This window comes from Cetorhinus maximus, chromosome 11 (genome assembly GCF_964194155.1).
Source record: "Cetorhinus maximus chromosome 11, sCetMax3.hap1.1, whole genome shotgun sequence".
NCBI lineage: Eukaryota > Metazoa > Chordata > Chondrichthyes > Lamniformes > Cetorhinidae > Cetorhinus > Cetorhinus maximus.
This window is the reverse complement of record NC_135889.1, coordinates 81188718-81205950: the sequence shown is the minus strand read 5'-3', so window position 1 is coordinate 81205950 and position 17233 is coordinate 81188718. Positions and strand designations below refer to the sequence as shown.

Below are 17233 nucleotides of genomic sequence, written 5' to 3'. Positions count from 1 at the left end.
AACGTTATATTTTGCTGTCTCGCTACTATACAAACAATTCATTTAATGAATTATAATTTAATGAAGCATAATTTACCCTTTTTCTTAATGAAGTATTTAGTCCATGGAAAGTAAAATCAGGTGGTGTGGAAGTTAGGTAGCTGATCTGATCATGTCAGTTTACTACTGCGAGGGGTAGGTTGTAATTACCTCAGTGCAGATTATATGCATGCTAAAGTTTGCTATTTTGAGGATCTTTTTCTCTCCATGTTGCAAGCTAGATGTTATATAGCGGGTGAAATGGAAACCGCAAGTTGATATAATAAATGCAGGGTAAGTATATCCTGAGTTAACCTGAATAACCAAGTTGTTATTATTGTAATTCCAAAGATGGTTACTTGAGTACCAGTTTTAGTCAGTGGGAGTTATTTTATGAAATTGCTGTGAATTCAATCCTACAAAAATCCTACATATAGATTTGTGTGATTGAAAACTTTTATTTTGAAAACTGTAAAGGACATTGAGAGGCTTGAAGTAAACAATTTAGTCAAAATGTTTAGTTTCAAAAAAAGCATTGAACAATCCCATCTTATTTTGGGATTTATGAGCACACAAGCACTTTAAACAGCTTAGCTCAGACCTGGAATAGCTTTCGTTGCGCAGTAAGCAATATGTGGAAGGTTACTTAAAACCAAGCCAATAATGGCAGACATAATCATTTAATTACTAGTACAACTTAGTGTTTTCTTTTAAGTGAAGCTCTTGTAATTATAGTATAAAACACAAATCATCTCCTTGTCCAAATGTGTCCAATCATAAACTAATTGTCAGTGACAGAATGAAATCCATTTTTTTATGATTCAACCCAACACATGCTCTTGTGATACAAAAACAACCACATATTTTGCTTTTGTACGTGCTTGTGTGAACCCACCAAAGAATAATCAGGAGTGCCTGGGTATAGACAAAAAATGGTCAAGACCTCAAGACCAAATACATTTCTCCTCAGAGCACTAGATGTCTTCTTATAGGAATAATTGCTTACTGCTCCAATCGTTTATAAGAACTTTAACTTTTCGCACAGGGAATCGAGAATAGTTGCGTACAATTTGTATGCTCATACTGCTGACCTCTGCATTTAACCTGCAGTGCTTGCTAATTATGGAATCTAAAACTAGAATAAGGAGCAAAGATCAGTGCTACATGTGTCAAAACCTACATTAATGAACTCTTACTTCAGTTACATTTCTGAAAAATTGATGGCATAAGAGCAGATCAATAATTTTGAAAATAAACTTGTTTAATTTTAATTTGTCCTGTAATTGAGAAATGTATGGGTCACTTCAGCCTTAATTATTCTTTATTAACACCTAGAGCCTCCCACATTCCAGTTACTATCAGCTATGAGTTTAGTGTTTTTTTAATGGAAAGTGAGAAACATTATTCAACTAAATATACATTTTGTTACAGTTGCTGTTAATAATTTGAGAACACCATGAGTGGGATTTTGAAGAGAAAGTTTGAAGATGTTGAAGGAGCCTCACCATGTTCCTCTATAAGGGAGTCGGATGATGAAATCTCTGAAAGTGAAAGCGCAGAGAGTGGTGACAGTGTGAACCCATCCACTTCTAGCCATTTTACTCGTAAGTGTATTTTTAAAAATTTTCAATGTTATGATGAGGATATAACTGAAATTACATCTGTTTAGCAGTTGCCAAGTTGCAATATAGTTGCAAAGGATCAGTGTGAGTAAGTGACTGGCTTCATTTTAACTGTCCTCTCACTCTGCTTGTTTCCTGTCAGGCAGGGGCAGTTAAATCAAAGCCACTGAATCTATTACTCAGGAAAGTTGATGGAGAGTTCATGTTAGGACCCATGTGATGTTCATAGCCAGTGACTTCTGGTTACTCGAGTCATAAGGGCACTCTGCAGCCTCCTACACATTGGCTCTTGCTGGGGTAATTTGCACCAGCTGACTTTCTGACACAATCTCATGTTTTGAGATAAAAACATTTTAAGGATGGGATTGGGACTAAGTGGGTAGCTTTTACATAAGCTGGCATTGGTGCAAATGGGTTAAATTGTCTCCTTTGGTGTCATAAATTGTATGACTCTGAATTATATGTATTATACAGTATGGAGAGACCATATTGCATCATCTAAGCAAATGAAAATTTGCTTCCATATGTGGTGGTATGGCAGGTCTGCCACCTGTCTCATGGAAGGAACTACTTGTTTTTAATATGATACACATCTGATTAGTCAAAGATCAATAATGTAGGCACATAGGTAATTTTAACTAATGACAATAGTGTGAAACAGGGTTAAATGATCGTTTTACAACTCTCAAATTCTCCCTTCCATTGTGTTCAATAATAAGGACAGTCTGGGGAGCTGTATAAAGGGCAGCCAATCCAATTTATACTACTGTCAAAATGTAAAATTACCTACTTAGACCCTGAAATTCCTGAGTGGGTGGGTGGGGGGAGGGTTAGGGGTAGGGGGATGAGTCTGAGTTGCTGTAGAACTTCTACTCATTTGCTGCCTGCAACACCGACCCTATCCAAATTCTGGAGTTCAGGCTCATTTAGAGGTTTTGAATGGACATCGGCACCTTTTCATGACAATGATATATGTTACACATCCAATTAGTCAAATATCAATAATGTCAGCACATAGAAAGTAATTTTAACTAATGACAATAGGATGAAAGTTTTAAATGATCATTGCCCAATGACCCTCCAGTGCTGGATGTCGGGTCCTATTTGCCAGTATTGCTAAGGGTGTGAATGACATTAATTCCTCAGTTCTATGTTGGTTAGGTATTGTAGCATCATGATGATGGTACTAGATTAGTGTTCAAGAGATTGAGAGTTCAGATACAAAATAAAATTTAATGAATATGGTAATTTCCATGCTGGAACCAGGAAAATGCCTATGAAAGCTGCTAGCTTGCTACTGACCTGCAGGAGAGAGAACTTGACACAATATCCTGTCTGATGCACATGTGCCTCATGCTATATGGTTGATTCCTAATCCTCTCCAAAGTAATTTAGAAAGCCTATTGATTCTAAAAGAAACACTCACTGGAAGGCCCAATGTCACCATCACAAGGCTGTAGCCCAGTCAGTGTTGTCCACATACTGAGGACTATTGGCTCAGACTCTGTGGTCAACAGTGAACAAACGATGCTTGCCATTCATTGCATTTATGCTTCTGTTGTATTTTGCACTACATCTAGCAGTAATTAGAGAGCTAAAACAGCTCAACACCTTCTCCTTGGGATCTGAGACAAGTGTGAAAAGGGCAAGTAATGGCCTATCTCCTCAACCAATTAGAATTAAGAATCCTTTCTGAGACACACAAAATTTAAATCAGGAAGTGTAAGTTAGAATATTTGATTCAATGTCAAATCAGCTACTGGAAGCAAATTAAAGCAAGGGAAAGAAAGATGGGATTAAGAGACAGAAAGAAGACTCCACAGTATTTTTTCTGTGGCAAGAGAGTTGTTATTTGGCAGAAATTAAGATATATCACACTGTTAAAAATTCATCTACACTTGAATTGACAAACTCTACTTTTTCTGGCATGCTTAATGGGTATTTGGTAGGTAATGGGTATTTGGTAGGTAATGGCTATTTGGTAGAGGAGCAGGGAAACTCAAACATTATTTCCCCAATTAACTGTGTGTGCAGATGCCTGAAGTTGCTGAGTGATTTACTCCATAATAACGATGAACACTGATGACCATTATCCTTACCACAAAATCATCATTATGATCACCCCTAGGAGTGCTGTATTTCTAATGGGATTGAATTCCCCCTCTCCCCTGATGGTGGTGTGTCTGAAAACCATGTCCCCAGACCCAGGAATTTATGCTTGTGGAAAAGCTTTGTATTATATGCATAAAAATGGTTACAAATAAATTAAACTAAATAGTGAAAGCAGCATAGCTGTCGGTTTAAAGATGCAAGTAGAATTTAAAGAGAGCTGCGAGACCTATCTGTGAAAAGGCAGAAGAAGTCAATAGCTTAGGATGCTCTCTTTACTGGCAGTCATTGTCATCACATTCCTAGTCAGTTGCTAAATGGCACAAGTGTTTAGTTATGAATTCATAGCACAGGACTGCACACAATTAAGCTTAAGAGTGGTCACAAGGACAGTTGTATTGGGAAGTGAAAATATTATCACTGGTGTACTTGGGCAGGTGCTCTACTTACGTGGAGATGAAAATATAATGTGTAGAGGAAGTTGTTTTCTACATCGTTACCCAGCCTGGAAGTATTTGGTACTGATATTGGAACCCATAAATGGGAAGAAAAAACAATAGTTTCCTCAGCATTAACATCCCTCACCTTGCTGAAAGTAAAAATAAGATTACAATCATGTAGTGACAAACAGCTATTTGATATTTGTAAGGGATTTGAACTTAAAGATTGAGGTACAACTTTTGGTTTAGTGATTGACTTCTCATACTACAAAAACTTATATTATTTACATGCATTTTCTAGCAGTGTAGGAGGCTGGTTAAAGGTACTCTAGCACAAACAACTTCAACCACTTAGAACACAAGAAATAGGTGCAGGAGTAGACCATATAGCCTGTTGAGCCTGCTTCGCCATTCAACATGATCATGGCTGATCCTGGGCTTCAGCTTCATTTTTTCCACCTGCTCACCATATCCCTTAATTGCCTGAAAGGCCAAAAATCTGTCTATCCCAGCCTTAAATGTATTCAACAAAGGAGCATCCACAACCCTCTGGGGTAGAGAATTCCAAAGTTTCACAACCCTTTAAGTGAAGTAACTTCTTCTCATTTCAGTCCTAAATGATTGGCCCCTTCTCCTGAGACTGTGTCCCTGTGTTTTAGACTCTCCAACCAGCGGAAACAATCTGCTAGCGTCCACCCTACCCAGACCCTTCAGAATTTTGTAGGTATCAGTGAGATCGCCTCTCATTCTTCTAAACTCCAGAGAATGTGGACCCAATTTGCTCAGCTTCTCATCGTAAGACAATTCCCTCATCCCAGGGACCAATCTAGTGAACCTTTGCTATACTGCCTCAATGCAAGTATATCCTTTCTTAAATGTGGAGACCAAAACTGCACCCAGTATACCAGATGTGGTATCACCAAAATCCTGTACAATTGTAGTAAGACTTCTTTATTCTTGTATTCCAATCCTTAGGCAATAAAGGCCAACATGCCATTTGCCTTCCTAATTGCTTGCCGCAACTGACAACTTTCAGCGTTCCTTGTATGAACATACCCAGTCTCTTTGAACATCAACACTTACAAAGCTCACACCTTTTTAAGAAATGTTCTGCTTTTCTATTCTTACGACCAAGTGAATAACTTTACACTTCCCTACATTATACTCCATCTACCAGCTTGTTGCCCACTCACTTAATCTGTTGGATCCCTTTGCAGCCTCTCTGTGTCCTCCCAACAGCTTACCTTCCCACCTAGTTTTGTATCATCAGCAAACTTTAATACATTACTCTCTGTCTTTTCATCTAAGTCAATAAAATAGATTGTAAATAACTGAGGCCCCAGCGCTGATCCATGCGGCACTCCACTATTCATTACCTGCCAACTTGAAACAGCCCCATTTATGCCCACTCCCTGCTTTTTATCCATGAACCAATCCTCTATCCATACTAAAATATTACCCCCAACTCCATGAGCCTTTAGTTTTCCTATTAATGTTTTGTGTGGCACCTTTTTGAATGCCCTTTGGAAATCCAGGTATTTTACGTTTACTGGTTCTCTTTATCTACTAGTTACATCCTTTAAAAAATTCTAATAAATTTCTCAAACAGGATTTCCCCTTAGTAAAACCATGTTGACTAGTTCTAATCACATGCTTTTGCAAGTACAATGTTAAGACTTCATTAATAAGTTCCAGTGTTTTCCCAACAACTGATGTTAGGTTAACAGGCCTGTAGTTCACTGTTTTCTCTCTCCCTCCTTTCTTGAAAAGTGCTGTAACATTTGCCAATTTCCAATCTATTGGGACCATTCCCGAACCTAAGGAATTATGGAAAATCATAGCTAGCACATCCACTATCTCTGCAGTTCTCTCTTTTAGAACCCTACGGTTTAGGCTATCAAAGTTTCTCCAATACTTCTTCTCTGCTGATGTTAATTTTCTTAATTTCCTCACTCTTTTAGCTCCTAGGTTACCGTTTATTTCTGGTATGAAACGTGTGTCTTCTGCTGTGAAGGCAGACAAAAATATTTGTTCAATCCCTCTGCCATTTCTTTATTCCCCATGATAATTTCTCCTGTCTCTGCTTCTGAGGAACCAACATTTACTTTAGCTACACTGTTCCTTTTTATATACTTTTAAAAGCTCTTGCAATTATTTTTTTACATTTCTGACTAGTTTATTCTCATTCTATTTTTTCCCTTTTTATCAACTTTTTGGTGGCCCTCTGCTGGTTTCTAAAACACTCCCAATCCTCAGACTTGCTACTGTTTTTTTTTTTGCAACATTGTAAGTCTCTTCTATTTATCTAATATTATGTTTTTCAGTGGAATGTATTTTTGTTGAAGATTTTGAATTGATTCTTTAAATGTTTCCACTGTTCATTTACCTCCATACCTTTTAGTCTATTTACCCAATTAACCTTAGCCAGTTCTGCCCTTATACGTATGTAATTGGCTTTGTTTAACTTCAAGATTCTTATTTGCTATTGGTGTATGTCACTTTCAAACTTAACATGAAATTTACTGGTATTAGGATCACTACCTCCAAGTGGACCTCTTACTACAACATTACTAATTAACCCTGCTTCATTACACAATAATAGATCTAAGAGAGCTTTATCCCTAGTTGGTTCTACAACATATTGCCCCAAGAAACCATCACATAAACATTCTACAAAACTCATCTTCACAATCACTCTTGTCAATTTGTTGCACAGTCTATATGAAGGTTAAAGCCCCCCATAATTATTACATTTCTTTTGTTACTAGCTCCAGTAATTTCTTGTTTAATTCTTTGCCCAATGGTATGACTATTGTTAGGGAGCCTATAAACTACTCTCACCAATGTTTTCTGACTCTTGTTCCCAATTTCCACCCCTACTGATTCTACTAAATGATCTTCTGAAGTCAGATACTTTCTCATTAATGTCCTTACATTTATACTACTTGGCAAAGTACTGCAGTATGACTGACCAAGAAACTATTCCGCTTTTACCGCCTGCCATCAGGCATATTGGAAGGATTTACAGGCTGATTATCAACCTGTTTGACCACACTATGAACACACCTTCTGTGGCCATTAAGTCCTGAAGTGGGACTTGAACCCAGAACTTCTGGCCCAGACGTAGGGATGCTACCGCTGCGGCACAAGACCTTCCCAGTACAATATTCTTCAAAATTCTAAATCATAAAGTGGAGGTGTGTGATGATGATTTAATGGTAATGTAGTGCACTTCAAATTATGAAGTGGAAGAGTGTGTAATCCGCATTCTGAGCTCACATTACAGCACAGAGCTGAGGCTCTAGTCTTACAATGTTTTCTTAACTTGTGCTTTTGAAAATATTTTTCTTCACCTTCCTTTTTTGTTCTGCAATCACATCAACTTCATGCAGTTCCTTTATCTTGTTTACTTTCAGCCTATGCAGCATCTTTCCATTCCAGTTATTCCTGTATCTGTAATTTACAATTATCTATGCTTTAATTTCTTCTGGCTGAATTTTACACCACTCCATGGAAGGTTCCTGATGCCTATCCACAGCTGGGGAGGCATCGGGAGGCCCGCCCATCCATGGGCTAATTGAGATCCTAATATGGTCACTTAAAGCATTATGGCCACTGTGGGCGGAGGCCAGCACCAAATCTGAAGCCTAACAGCTTTCTTTTTTTAATATTTTTTTTATTTATCCATGGGATGTGGGCTTCGCTGGCTGGGCCAGCATTTATTGCCCATCGCTTGTTGCCGTAGAGAAGATGGTGGTCTGCTGCTGACCATGTGGTGTAGGTACAGGAGGGTGATGCCAGTTGGTCTGTCCGTTTTCATTCCTTTTTTCATTCTTGTCATCATTCTGACTATATTGGCCTAAACCTCCAACAACAAACACATATTTGACTTAGATTCCTGTCTCTGTCAACACAAGACACTTACTCTGGATATTCTTTCCTTTTCATTCCTTTTTTGTGACTTTGTAACGGTTGTTACAACTGAGTGGCTTGCTAGGCCATTTCAGAGGGCATTTAAGAGTCAACCACATTGCTGTGGGTCCAGAGTCACATGTAGGCCAGACCAGGTAAGGACCTCAGATTGCCTTCCCTAAAGAACCAGCTGGGTTTTTACAACGATTGACAATGGTTTCATGGTCATCATTAGACTTTTAATTCCAGATTTTTATTGAACTCAAATTCCACCATCTGCCGTGGCAGGATTCAAACCCGGGTCCCCAGAGCATTACCCTGGGTCTCTGGAATACTAGCCCAGTGACAATACCACTATGCTATCGCCTCCCTTAAAATTCTATGTGGTAGTGGGTGGAAGGAGTGTACCTCCTTTAAAGCCCCCTTGCGCCAATTAGAGGCCCTACCTCAAGGTCCCACCCTTCACATTCCTCCTTCCCGCCTGACCCATCCAATCCAGCCGTGCACACACTGGCCCCTTTGCCAGGGCCTGCCAACCTGATCCTGGTGATAGTGCCCCCTTTCCTCCCCCCCCCACCGCACCCCAACCCACCCCACCTCACCTAACTTACATTCATCCAGTCACCATTGGGGACTGATTGCATTTCCATCAGTGGCCACCACTCCCAGTGGCGCTGCTGGGATTGGAGAGCTGGCAGCCATTTGATAGGCCAGCAGGTCTCTGAGGCTGCGCTTCCTCCCCAGCTGGGGATGGAAGTATCACCTCGAGCTACTTAACAGCCCACCCACCTCAAATGTCTGTAGGTCAAACCAGTAGAGGAGAGGCAAGCTTACCCCTGACATTTATGCCCTTGCCCAGTGTTAAGTACTGGCCTTCCTTTCATCCTCTTGATTCATTATGCACAGTTCTGTTACCATTCTGATTTTTAGCAGATCAATAATATATTAAACTTTACCTTCCATATGCACACATGTCTGGTAAAATAACATTTAACCGCTTTCTCTCATCATGCAATTCCTATCACGCTATTTCAGTCTTGCCCATCTATCATGTTTTCTGTCACAAATAATCTCAGCTTTTCATTTTACCTCCCCCTGATTGAGTCTTCCAACCTTGCTCTCCAAGAAAGGTAATGCTGTTCCTTGCTTATCTCTGAGACCTTCCAGTTGCCAAGATGGATGGCACCATGGTGTTATTCTTCACCCACTTTGGAGCTTGATATCTAGCATCCTGTCTGCTCTTTTCCCACTGTTGCTCCTGATGGCTGGCACTGTTCCACTCTTTGACTGAATTTTCCTCTGCCCCTCCACTGTAACCTCTGATCCAACTTCAAGATCCTGCCATAGTTCAGCCCAGTGCCATGGTGCCATCTTCACCTTTCGTTCTGCATGGAGTGTACCACTTTCCAGAGTACTTTGGGGGGGTAGGGGTGGGGTGGTGGCATAATGGTAATGTACTTATAATCCAGGCGCCCAGTCAAATGCCGTGGGCATGTGGGTTCAAATCACACCATGGCAGCTTGTGGAATTTAAATTCAGTTAATAAATCTGAAATTAAAAAGCTACTCTGAGTAACATGCCATGAAACTATCATTGATTGTCGTAAAAGCCCATCTGGCTCACTATCTGACGTCCTACATGTGACCGGTAATGTGGTCAACTCTTAACTGTCCTCTGAAATAGCCTAGCAAGCCACTCACCTCCAAGGTCAATTAGGGATGAACAACAAATGCTGGCCTTGCCAGCGACGCCCACATCCCATGAAAGAATAAAAAGAAAATTACTGCTATACCCTCAGCTTTTGTCAGAACTGTCTGCAAGTCCTTCACTTTTAAAAGCAATATCAGGAATGAGACTTTCTATGAGGAGGAGTCACTAGGCCTCAGAACTTAGTCATGTTGAATTATATCATGATTGGGGGAAGAGGACAGTGTAATTCCCTGATGTGGGCATGAGATAGAGCTGGTGATGGTGGAAGAAAGCAGACATGCACCAGGCAGATGGAAGTGGACCTCGAAAGACCTTGAGTTTCAGAGGGGGTAGAAAAGCAATAAAAAATTAAATGAGAATTTAAAAATACCTTTTAACTTAGAATTTGTAAGAGATGGAAGAAAATCACAAAATGGCCAGTGGGCCTGGACAGCTCATGCCACTGCAGCACCTGTGGTGGGAGTTCTGCCATTGTGTGCTGAAGGCTCGAAGGAAAACGGGGCAGGCCTGGACTGCCCCCCCACCGCTCATCATCTAAGTTGTATCGTCCCCCAGGAACTACCTGACTCAACTAAAACTCTTAAGACCACACCCAATTGGTGTCTGCTGCTCTCTGGTGTCATATAGATGAGGCCCAAGCCCCAACTTCAATAAGGCCTTAGGACATCATCTTTAGGCAAGAATGAGAGTGGAAAATGTGCAAGTGGAAGAGTTGTTGAGTAAGTCGATGGAAACAGCAGCATTATGGCAGGTGGAAACAGGAGGAAAGAAACTGGAAGTCGCTGAGACAGCTGGGAGTTCTTTTTAAGGGGCTGTGTATTTTTTCAAGAGACTCTTAAAAATAGTTCTCTTTAACTGTGCCTTTGACTTTCTTTTTTCTTCCTTTTTATTTTTACTTCCTTTTTAATTCTCGGTAGCCGCCTTTTTCCCACATTGTTCTATGCTCTGAGGCATTATCTGTAATTTGGGAAGTGTCTGAAGAGCGCCCTTACACAGGATATAACTATCTAATATGAAATGGGAGAATGTATAAAATTCTACGCCATTGCTATTGTGGGTAGCTTTCAATTTTAGTTAATACATCTCAAAATTTCATCAATATGTGCTCAGAAAAAAATGATCCACATGTGAGGGCCCTGGATATTTTATGTGTTATATGTTGTGGATGATACAAAACTTGGAAGCATTGTAAACCGTGAGGAGGACAACCTAGAACTTCAAAAGGACATAGACAAATTGGTGGAGTGGGCAGACCGATGGCAGATGAAGTTCAATGCTGAGAAGCGTGAGGTGATGCATTTTGGTAGGAAGAACATGGAGAGACTATAAAATAAAGGGTACAATTCTTAAGGTGGAGCAGGAGCAGAGAAACCTGGGTGTTGCATGTGCATAGGTCATTGAGGTGGCAGGATGGGTGGAGAGAGCAGTTAATAAAGCATACAGTGTCCTGGGCTTTATTAATAGGGGCATAGAGTACAAGAGCAAGGAGTTTGTACTGAGCTTATATAAGACACTAGTTAGACCTCAGCTGGAATATTGTGTACCGTTCTGGGCGCCACATTTTAAGAAGGATGTGATCACACTGGAGGGAGTGCAGAAGAGGTTTAAAAGGATGGTTTCAGGGATGAGAAACTTAGTTATGAAGACAGATTGGAGAGGTTGGGACTGTTTTCCTTGGCAAGGAGAAGGCTAAGAGGAGATTTGATAGAGGTGTTCAAAATTATCAGGGGGCAGGATAGAGTAGATAGAGAGAAACTGTTCCCGTTTCTCGTAAAAGGATCGGGAACAAAAGGGCATAGATTTAAAGTGATTTGCAAAATAAGCAAATATGATGTGAGAAAAAACGTTTTCACACAGCGAGTGGTTCGAGTTTGGAATGCACTGCCTGGAAGTGTGGTGGAGGCAGGTTCAATCGAGGCATTCAAGATGGCATTGGATGATTATTTAAATAGAAACAACATGCAAGGGTACGGGGAAAAAAGCAGGAGAATGGCACTAAGTCATAATGCTCATTTGGAGAGCCTATGCAAACATGATGGGCCGAATGGCCTCCCTCTGCACCAACAATTTTGTGATTTTGTATACTAAAAACTTGTTAAGCTTCAAAAATTGAGGTGATTGTAGATGTCAGGATCAGATATAAACATTATGAAGGTTTAGAATATCTGAATATATTTGCGTGAGCCATTGCCAAGGATCCATTTCTTAGAAATACGCATCGTATCTGAAAGAAATGTGAATGTTTAGTTATCAGTATCAAATTACATAGACTTTGTCAGCATTAAGCAGTTCCCATTCCATGGTATGGTATCTGATTTGATTTACCCTACCTTTTTAAATTGTACTTACTGGTTTACTCACAGATCCCCCCCAGCACTGAAAGACTTTTGGAGCAGAATGGAAACAGAACTCCTCAGTTAAGTAGGAATAGGCAAAATAATAGCCCAGATCTTCCGTGGAGCAGCAATCATCATTGGATTGTCGCTCCACTCAAAAATTCCCCCAACTCCACACTGCTCTGTATTTCTTCCGGGACCTTCAAAAACATGGCTTTCCCATAAATGCAGAGCGCAGCGTCCCTCTGAGAGCCCTGTTGCAACGGAGTAGAGTTTGGACTGGGTGGTAGGGTGGCGGCAAGACAGGACAAAGACCCTTTTTTACAGTGCCAACTGGCGTACAGTAAATTTATAGGTCCAATTTGAATGTTAGTGAATGGATGAGTGTATGATTGAGTAGGATGGATAGTGGGGTAGGATGGTGAGGTAAATGGCTGAGGTAAGTAGGATGGGCAAGTGGGTAAGTAAGGAGGCAGGTGGGTGGTGGAGTCGATTCGGGGTGGAGTCGGAGGGGGTATTCGGATTGGGTCGGGGGCTACTCAGGGGGTCAGTGTGAGTGATGGTGGGGGGGGCATCAGTAGTTACTCAGGAGTTCGACTAGGTTTTAATCCCTAACATTTTCAGGGTAACTATTCAGGTAAATATTTGCGGAGGCCCTGGGGAGCAGGGGAATTGCTTATTGGAAGTTGGAACTTCTCGGGCAATTTCCATGTAGGTCAGCGCATCAGGATCTTTGTAGGGTTGCGCCGAGCATCTCCAGGCATATGTCCAGTCTCTGCCGATCCGAAGGTTGAAAGATTTAGGCCATTTTTTTTTTTGCAACTGTTTACTGACAGTCATGCCAATTCTCGCAGACGTGATTTCTCAGGAAAAATTGAACCTCACTATTGGCTGGTAATTTCCTCGATGTTGCCTTGTTATTATGCTGGGAAGTTATGTTACTGATCATCAACCTAACAGATGATCTGACATTTTCCTTGCATTTGAAGATGCTGAATTTGTGAGTGTTGGCAAAGATGACAGGTGACAGGTTGAATGCAGCCATGTGAGCGACTGGGAGTTGGGGTAATGTCCAGGGTTCAATGATGTCTGGATAGGGATCCACTGGACCCTTAATGTTTAAACATCTGATAATCTGGTACTCACACAGTATTGATGGCAATTTTTTTTAAGAGAAACAGTTTCTAGGGATACATCTGGGACACAATGAGCAGAACTTAATTAAGCTGAAAAAGAAATAGAATAGTCAATGATAAATATACTTTACTGAGGCCAGTTTCAATGAGTTGAAAAGGGAAAGGAAGTATATATTGGAAGTAAAAGATGGCAAATAGGACAGTGCACAAACCATGGAGTATACTTAAAATGGAGGTGATTGGGGAACAAAGCATCACACAATTAGAGAGATATGCAAATGCACTAATCAATAACACACAAATTTGTATTATAGTCATTCGTGGGATGTGAGTGTCGCTAGCTAGGCCAACATTTGTTGCTCATCCCTAATTGCCCTTGAGAAGGTGGTGGTGAGCTGCCTTCTTGAACCGCTGCAGTCCATGTAGAGTAGGTACAACTATAGTGCTGTCAGGGAGGTTGCTTTGACCCAGAATATAATTCCAATTCAGGATGGTGTGTGTCTTGGGGGCGGGGCAGCTTGCAAGTGGTGGTTTCCCATGCATATAATGCCTTTGTCCTTCTAGGTGACAGAGGTCATGGGTTTGGAAGGTACTGTCAAAGGAGCCATGGTGAGTTGCAGCAGTGCATCTTGTGGATGGTACATATTGCTGCCAAGATGTGTCAGCGGCGGAAGGAAGGAATGTTTAAGGTGGTGGATGGACTGTATATCAAGCGGGCTTCTTTGTCCTGTAAGGTGTTGAGCATCTTGAGTGTTATTGGAGCTGCACTCATATAGGCCAGAGAAGAGTATTCCATCACACTCCTAACTTGTGCCTTGTAGATGGTGGACAGGCTTGGGGGAGTCAGGAGGTCAGTTACTCGCCGCAGAATTCCCAACCACTGACCTGCTCTTATAGCCACAGTATTTATATGGCTAGTCCTGTTTCCATTTCTGCTTGATGGTGGGGGATTCAGCGACATTGAATGTCATGGGGAAATGGTTAGCTTCTCTTTGTTTGGAGATGGTCATTGCCTGGCACTTGAGTAGTGCGAATGTTACTTATAAATGCTGTTAACGTATTTATAAATATATTTATAAACAGCACACACATAGGTAAAATCAAATACTTATAAAACTAACAAATATATCTGTTATTTATAAATGCATTTGTGTATAAGTACATGGATAGCAAACACAAGTGCTCACATAGACATTAAAAATTAATATTTACAACCCAATTCATTTAAGCAAAAGGCGTTACATTGATTAACTAATAGACTGATGCATGCCAGTACATTAATGTGATGATAAACTCTCTGCTCTCCCTGTCCAACATCCAGCAGCTGTGGGGCCAGGTTCTACAACCAGTCACTTTTGCTGCAGGCTCATTGGCCTCTTGAGAAGAGAATATGGCATTAGACCCTGCACCTCAAGTGGGGCCATGATCATACCCAGTTAACAGGTAGATTTGCCAAAAAAGTTCTTTGTAAAGCATTTCAGATGCATTTATATAGTTTTTGTAAAGAGCTGTAACCTGTTAGAGATTAAGTATTCCACTATTGAAGTTTATAAAACAACTGTCAACCTATATTGGTTTATGTTTGGAAAAACAGCAATTCATAATTTTTGTACCAAATCTCTTGATTTTTAAGATTTTTTCAACAGAGTGGACACGTGGGGCAGGCTTTTACTCCCCATAGGCTTTGGGACCCCAGTGTTAGGGTCAAATGGGGGTCAGAACCCCACACTGTGTGGGGAATCTGGCAGTGATTTTCCCCATGTTGACCAATTAGTGGGCTCACCATCCAATTAAGGACAGTGGGCGGGCCTCCCATTGGTCCTCCAGCACTGCAAAGCAACAGGCTGCCTTTACAAGTAGAGAAAGAGGGTACCCCAAGATGGAGGCACCACTCTCCAACTTTTAAAATATTAAATAAAAGATAGGCCCAGCAGCCAAGCCACCATTATGGAGAGGTATACCTCTAAAGGGCGGTCTGAGGCTGCAGCTGAGGCCAGGCAGGGGGAAGTGGGGTTCAAAGTCTGCCAGAAGCACTGGCTCCCCATTCTGTCACTGGGAAAATGGCCCCAGGGAGCTGGTCTGTTCCCTGATGCCTCTAGAAAATTCCATTCAGCCTCTGACAATAGGCCCTAATTGGCCCTTAAATACCCTCAATTGGCTATTCTCCATTTGTAGGTGGGAAGTTCTTCCACCCTACCCACCCATCCCATCTCCACTTTCCCCACCATTCTGCCTGCAAGAAAACTGTCCAGTGGTGGACCTAAAATCTCACCACAGAATTTCCAATTTCATTATGGAAAAGCACTGAAATTTGCACTCAGAGATATTCCTCAAGCCATTTTCCTGGGGTTTTAACAGCTGGTTCTCATCAGTATTGATTGGCCCAGGCCTGGCAGCTGATCACTTGGCACATTACCAAGTAAAAAAGACACAAGTATTGTTTGAAAAAGAAACATGAGCCTTCTCACCTAAAATTAAGTAATAAGCCTGGTTGGCATGTACTTATCAATGTTTTGTAGTAAAACAAGTCATAAAGTTTACATTGAGTTCATGTTTTATATTAATTTATGGCTCTAATAAGAACATCAGAAGCATAAGCAAACCATGCAGCTCATTGAGCCTGCTCCACATTGCCTCTCAGGTCTGTAATAAATGCTTAAAAATATACAAACATGGAATTAGGAGCAGGAGTAGGCCCCTTAAGCTTGCCCCGCCAATTGACAGGATCATGGCTGGTCTGATTGTGATCTCTACTTTTGACTTCCTTGTCAGTCAAGAATCTACCCAAATCAGCCTGAAAAATGTTCAGTAATCCTGCCTCCACTGTTCTCTGGGGAAGAGAATTCCACAAACAAAGACCCTCTGAAAGAAAATGAATCTCCTCATCTCCATCTTAAATGGGAGACCCCTTAAACTAATTCTAGTCTCTCCCACAAGGAGAAACATCCTAATATAATGTGCTGTTTAATGTTTGAAACATATTTGCAGTAGAAATAAATTGAATTTAGTTATTTATAAAAGCAGTTTTCCAAAATATTGTAAGTGGAAGATTGTGTGAACCCACAGTAATGTGTTGGTAATATTAGGCCACAAAAATGCACCTGAGAAGCTACAATGCCTACAGCAACATTGCAATTTGAACTCTTAGTTAAGAATTCATTGTATTTGCACTTGGGAGTGAAATTGCTGCTTTCTGCTGGGGTATCCATGGAAGGGAGAGATGGAAATGCCAATAGTACATAGGTGATGAGATGAAATTGACAAGTTACTCTTGAACTAGCTAACAGATGTTCCCTCAGTGTCCAACAGTAGCTTTAGGAAGAGTGAGCTTTGAATTCACACTGCTGCTTGTTAATGAAAACTTAGGATGTACAATCTTCTTGTAAAGTTCATCATTTTGAATATTTGATGAAGTTCAGATAACATTTTTGCTGAGAATCCAGATGTTTTATATTTATTTTAATCAATTTTTTGATTTTCTGTTTTCTTTCATGTAGCTGAGGAAGTATTAGAAAGTGTTTATATTTTGCAGTTCAGCCAGCTCTGCTATTAATTATATTTGCCAGATGTTCTTTCTTTAGGGTTCCCTAATTCTCCTTGTTCAAAATTTTTTTTACACATAGCATAGGAAAGCAGAGCAGGAGTAGACCATCCGGCCCATCGAGCCTGCTCCACCATTCAAACATCTACCTCTTACTTCATTTTCCCCACTTTCCCCATTTCATTTGATATCATTAGTATCCAGAAATCTATCGATTTCTGTCTTGAATATTCTCAACGACTGAGCTTCCACAGCCCTCTGGGGTAGAGAATTTCAAAGATTTACCACCACCTGAGTGAAGAAATTCTTCCTCACCTCAGCTTTAAATGGCCTGCTCCTTATTCTGAGACTGTGTCCCCTGATTCTAGCCTCACCAGCCAGGGGAAACGTCCCATGCACATCTACCCTT

At 40.8% G+C, this 17233-nt stretch overlaps 1 protein-coding gene across 4 annotated transcripts in view; it reads left to right on the top strand.

Annotated features, from left to right (window-relative positions):
• Positions 1-17233, top strand: part of csrnp3 (cysteine-serine-rich nuclear protein 3) — a 264969-nt gene that overhangs the window by 214650 nt on the left and 33086 nt on the right. For all 4 annotated transcript variants that reach the window (XM_078552313.1, XM_078552309.1, XM_078552312.1 and 1 more), the window contains one exon: positions 1450-1622. In XM_078552313.1, coding sequence (XP_078408439.1) covers positions 1475-1622 — 148 coding nt within the window. In that variant the 5' untranslated portion in view covers positions 1450-1474. The remainder of the gene's footprint in view (positions 1-1449; positions 1623-17233) is intronic.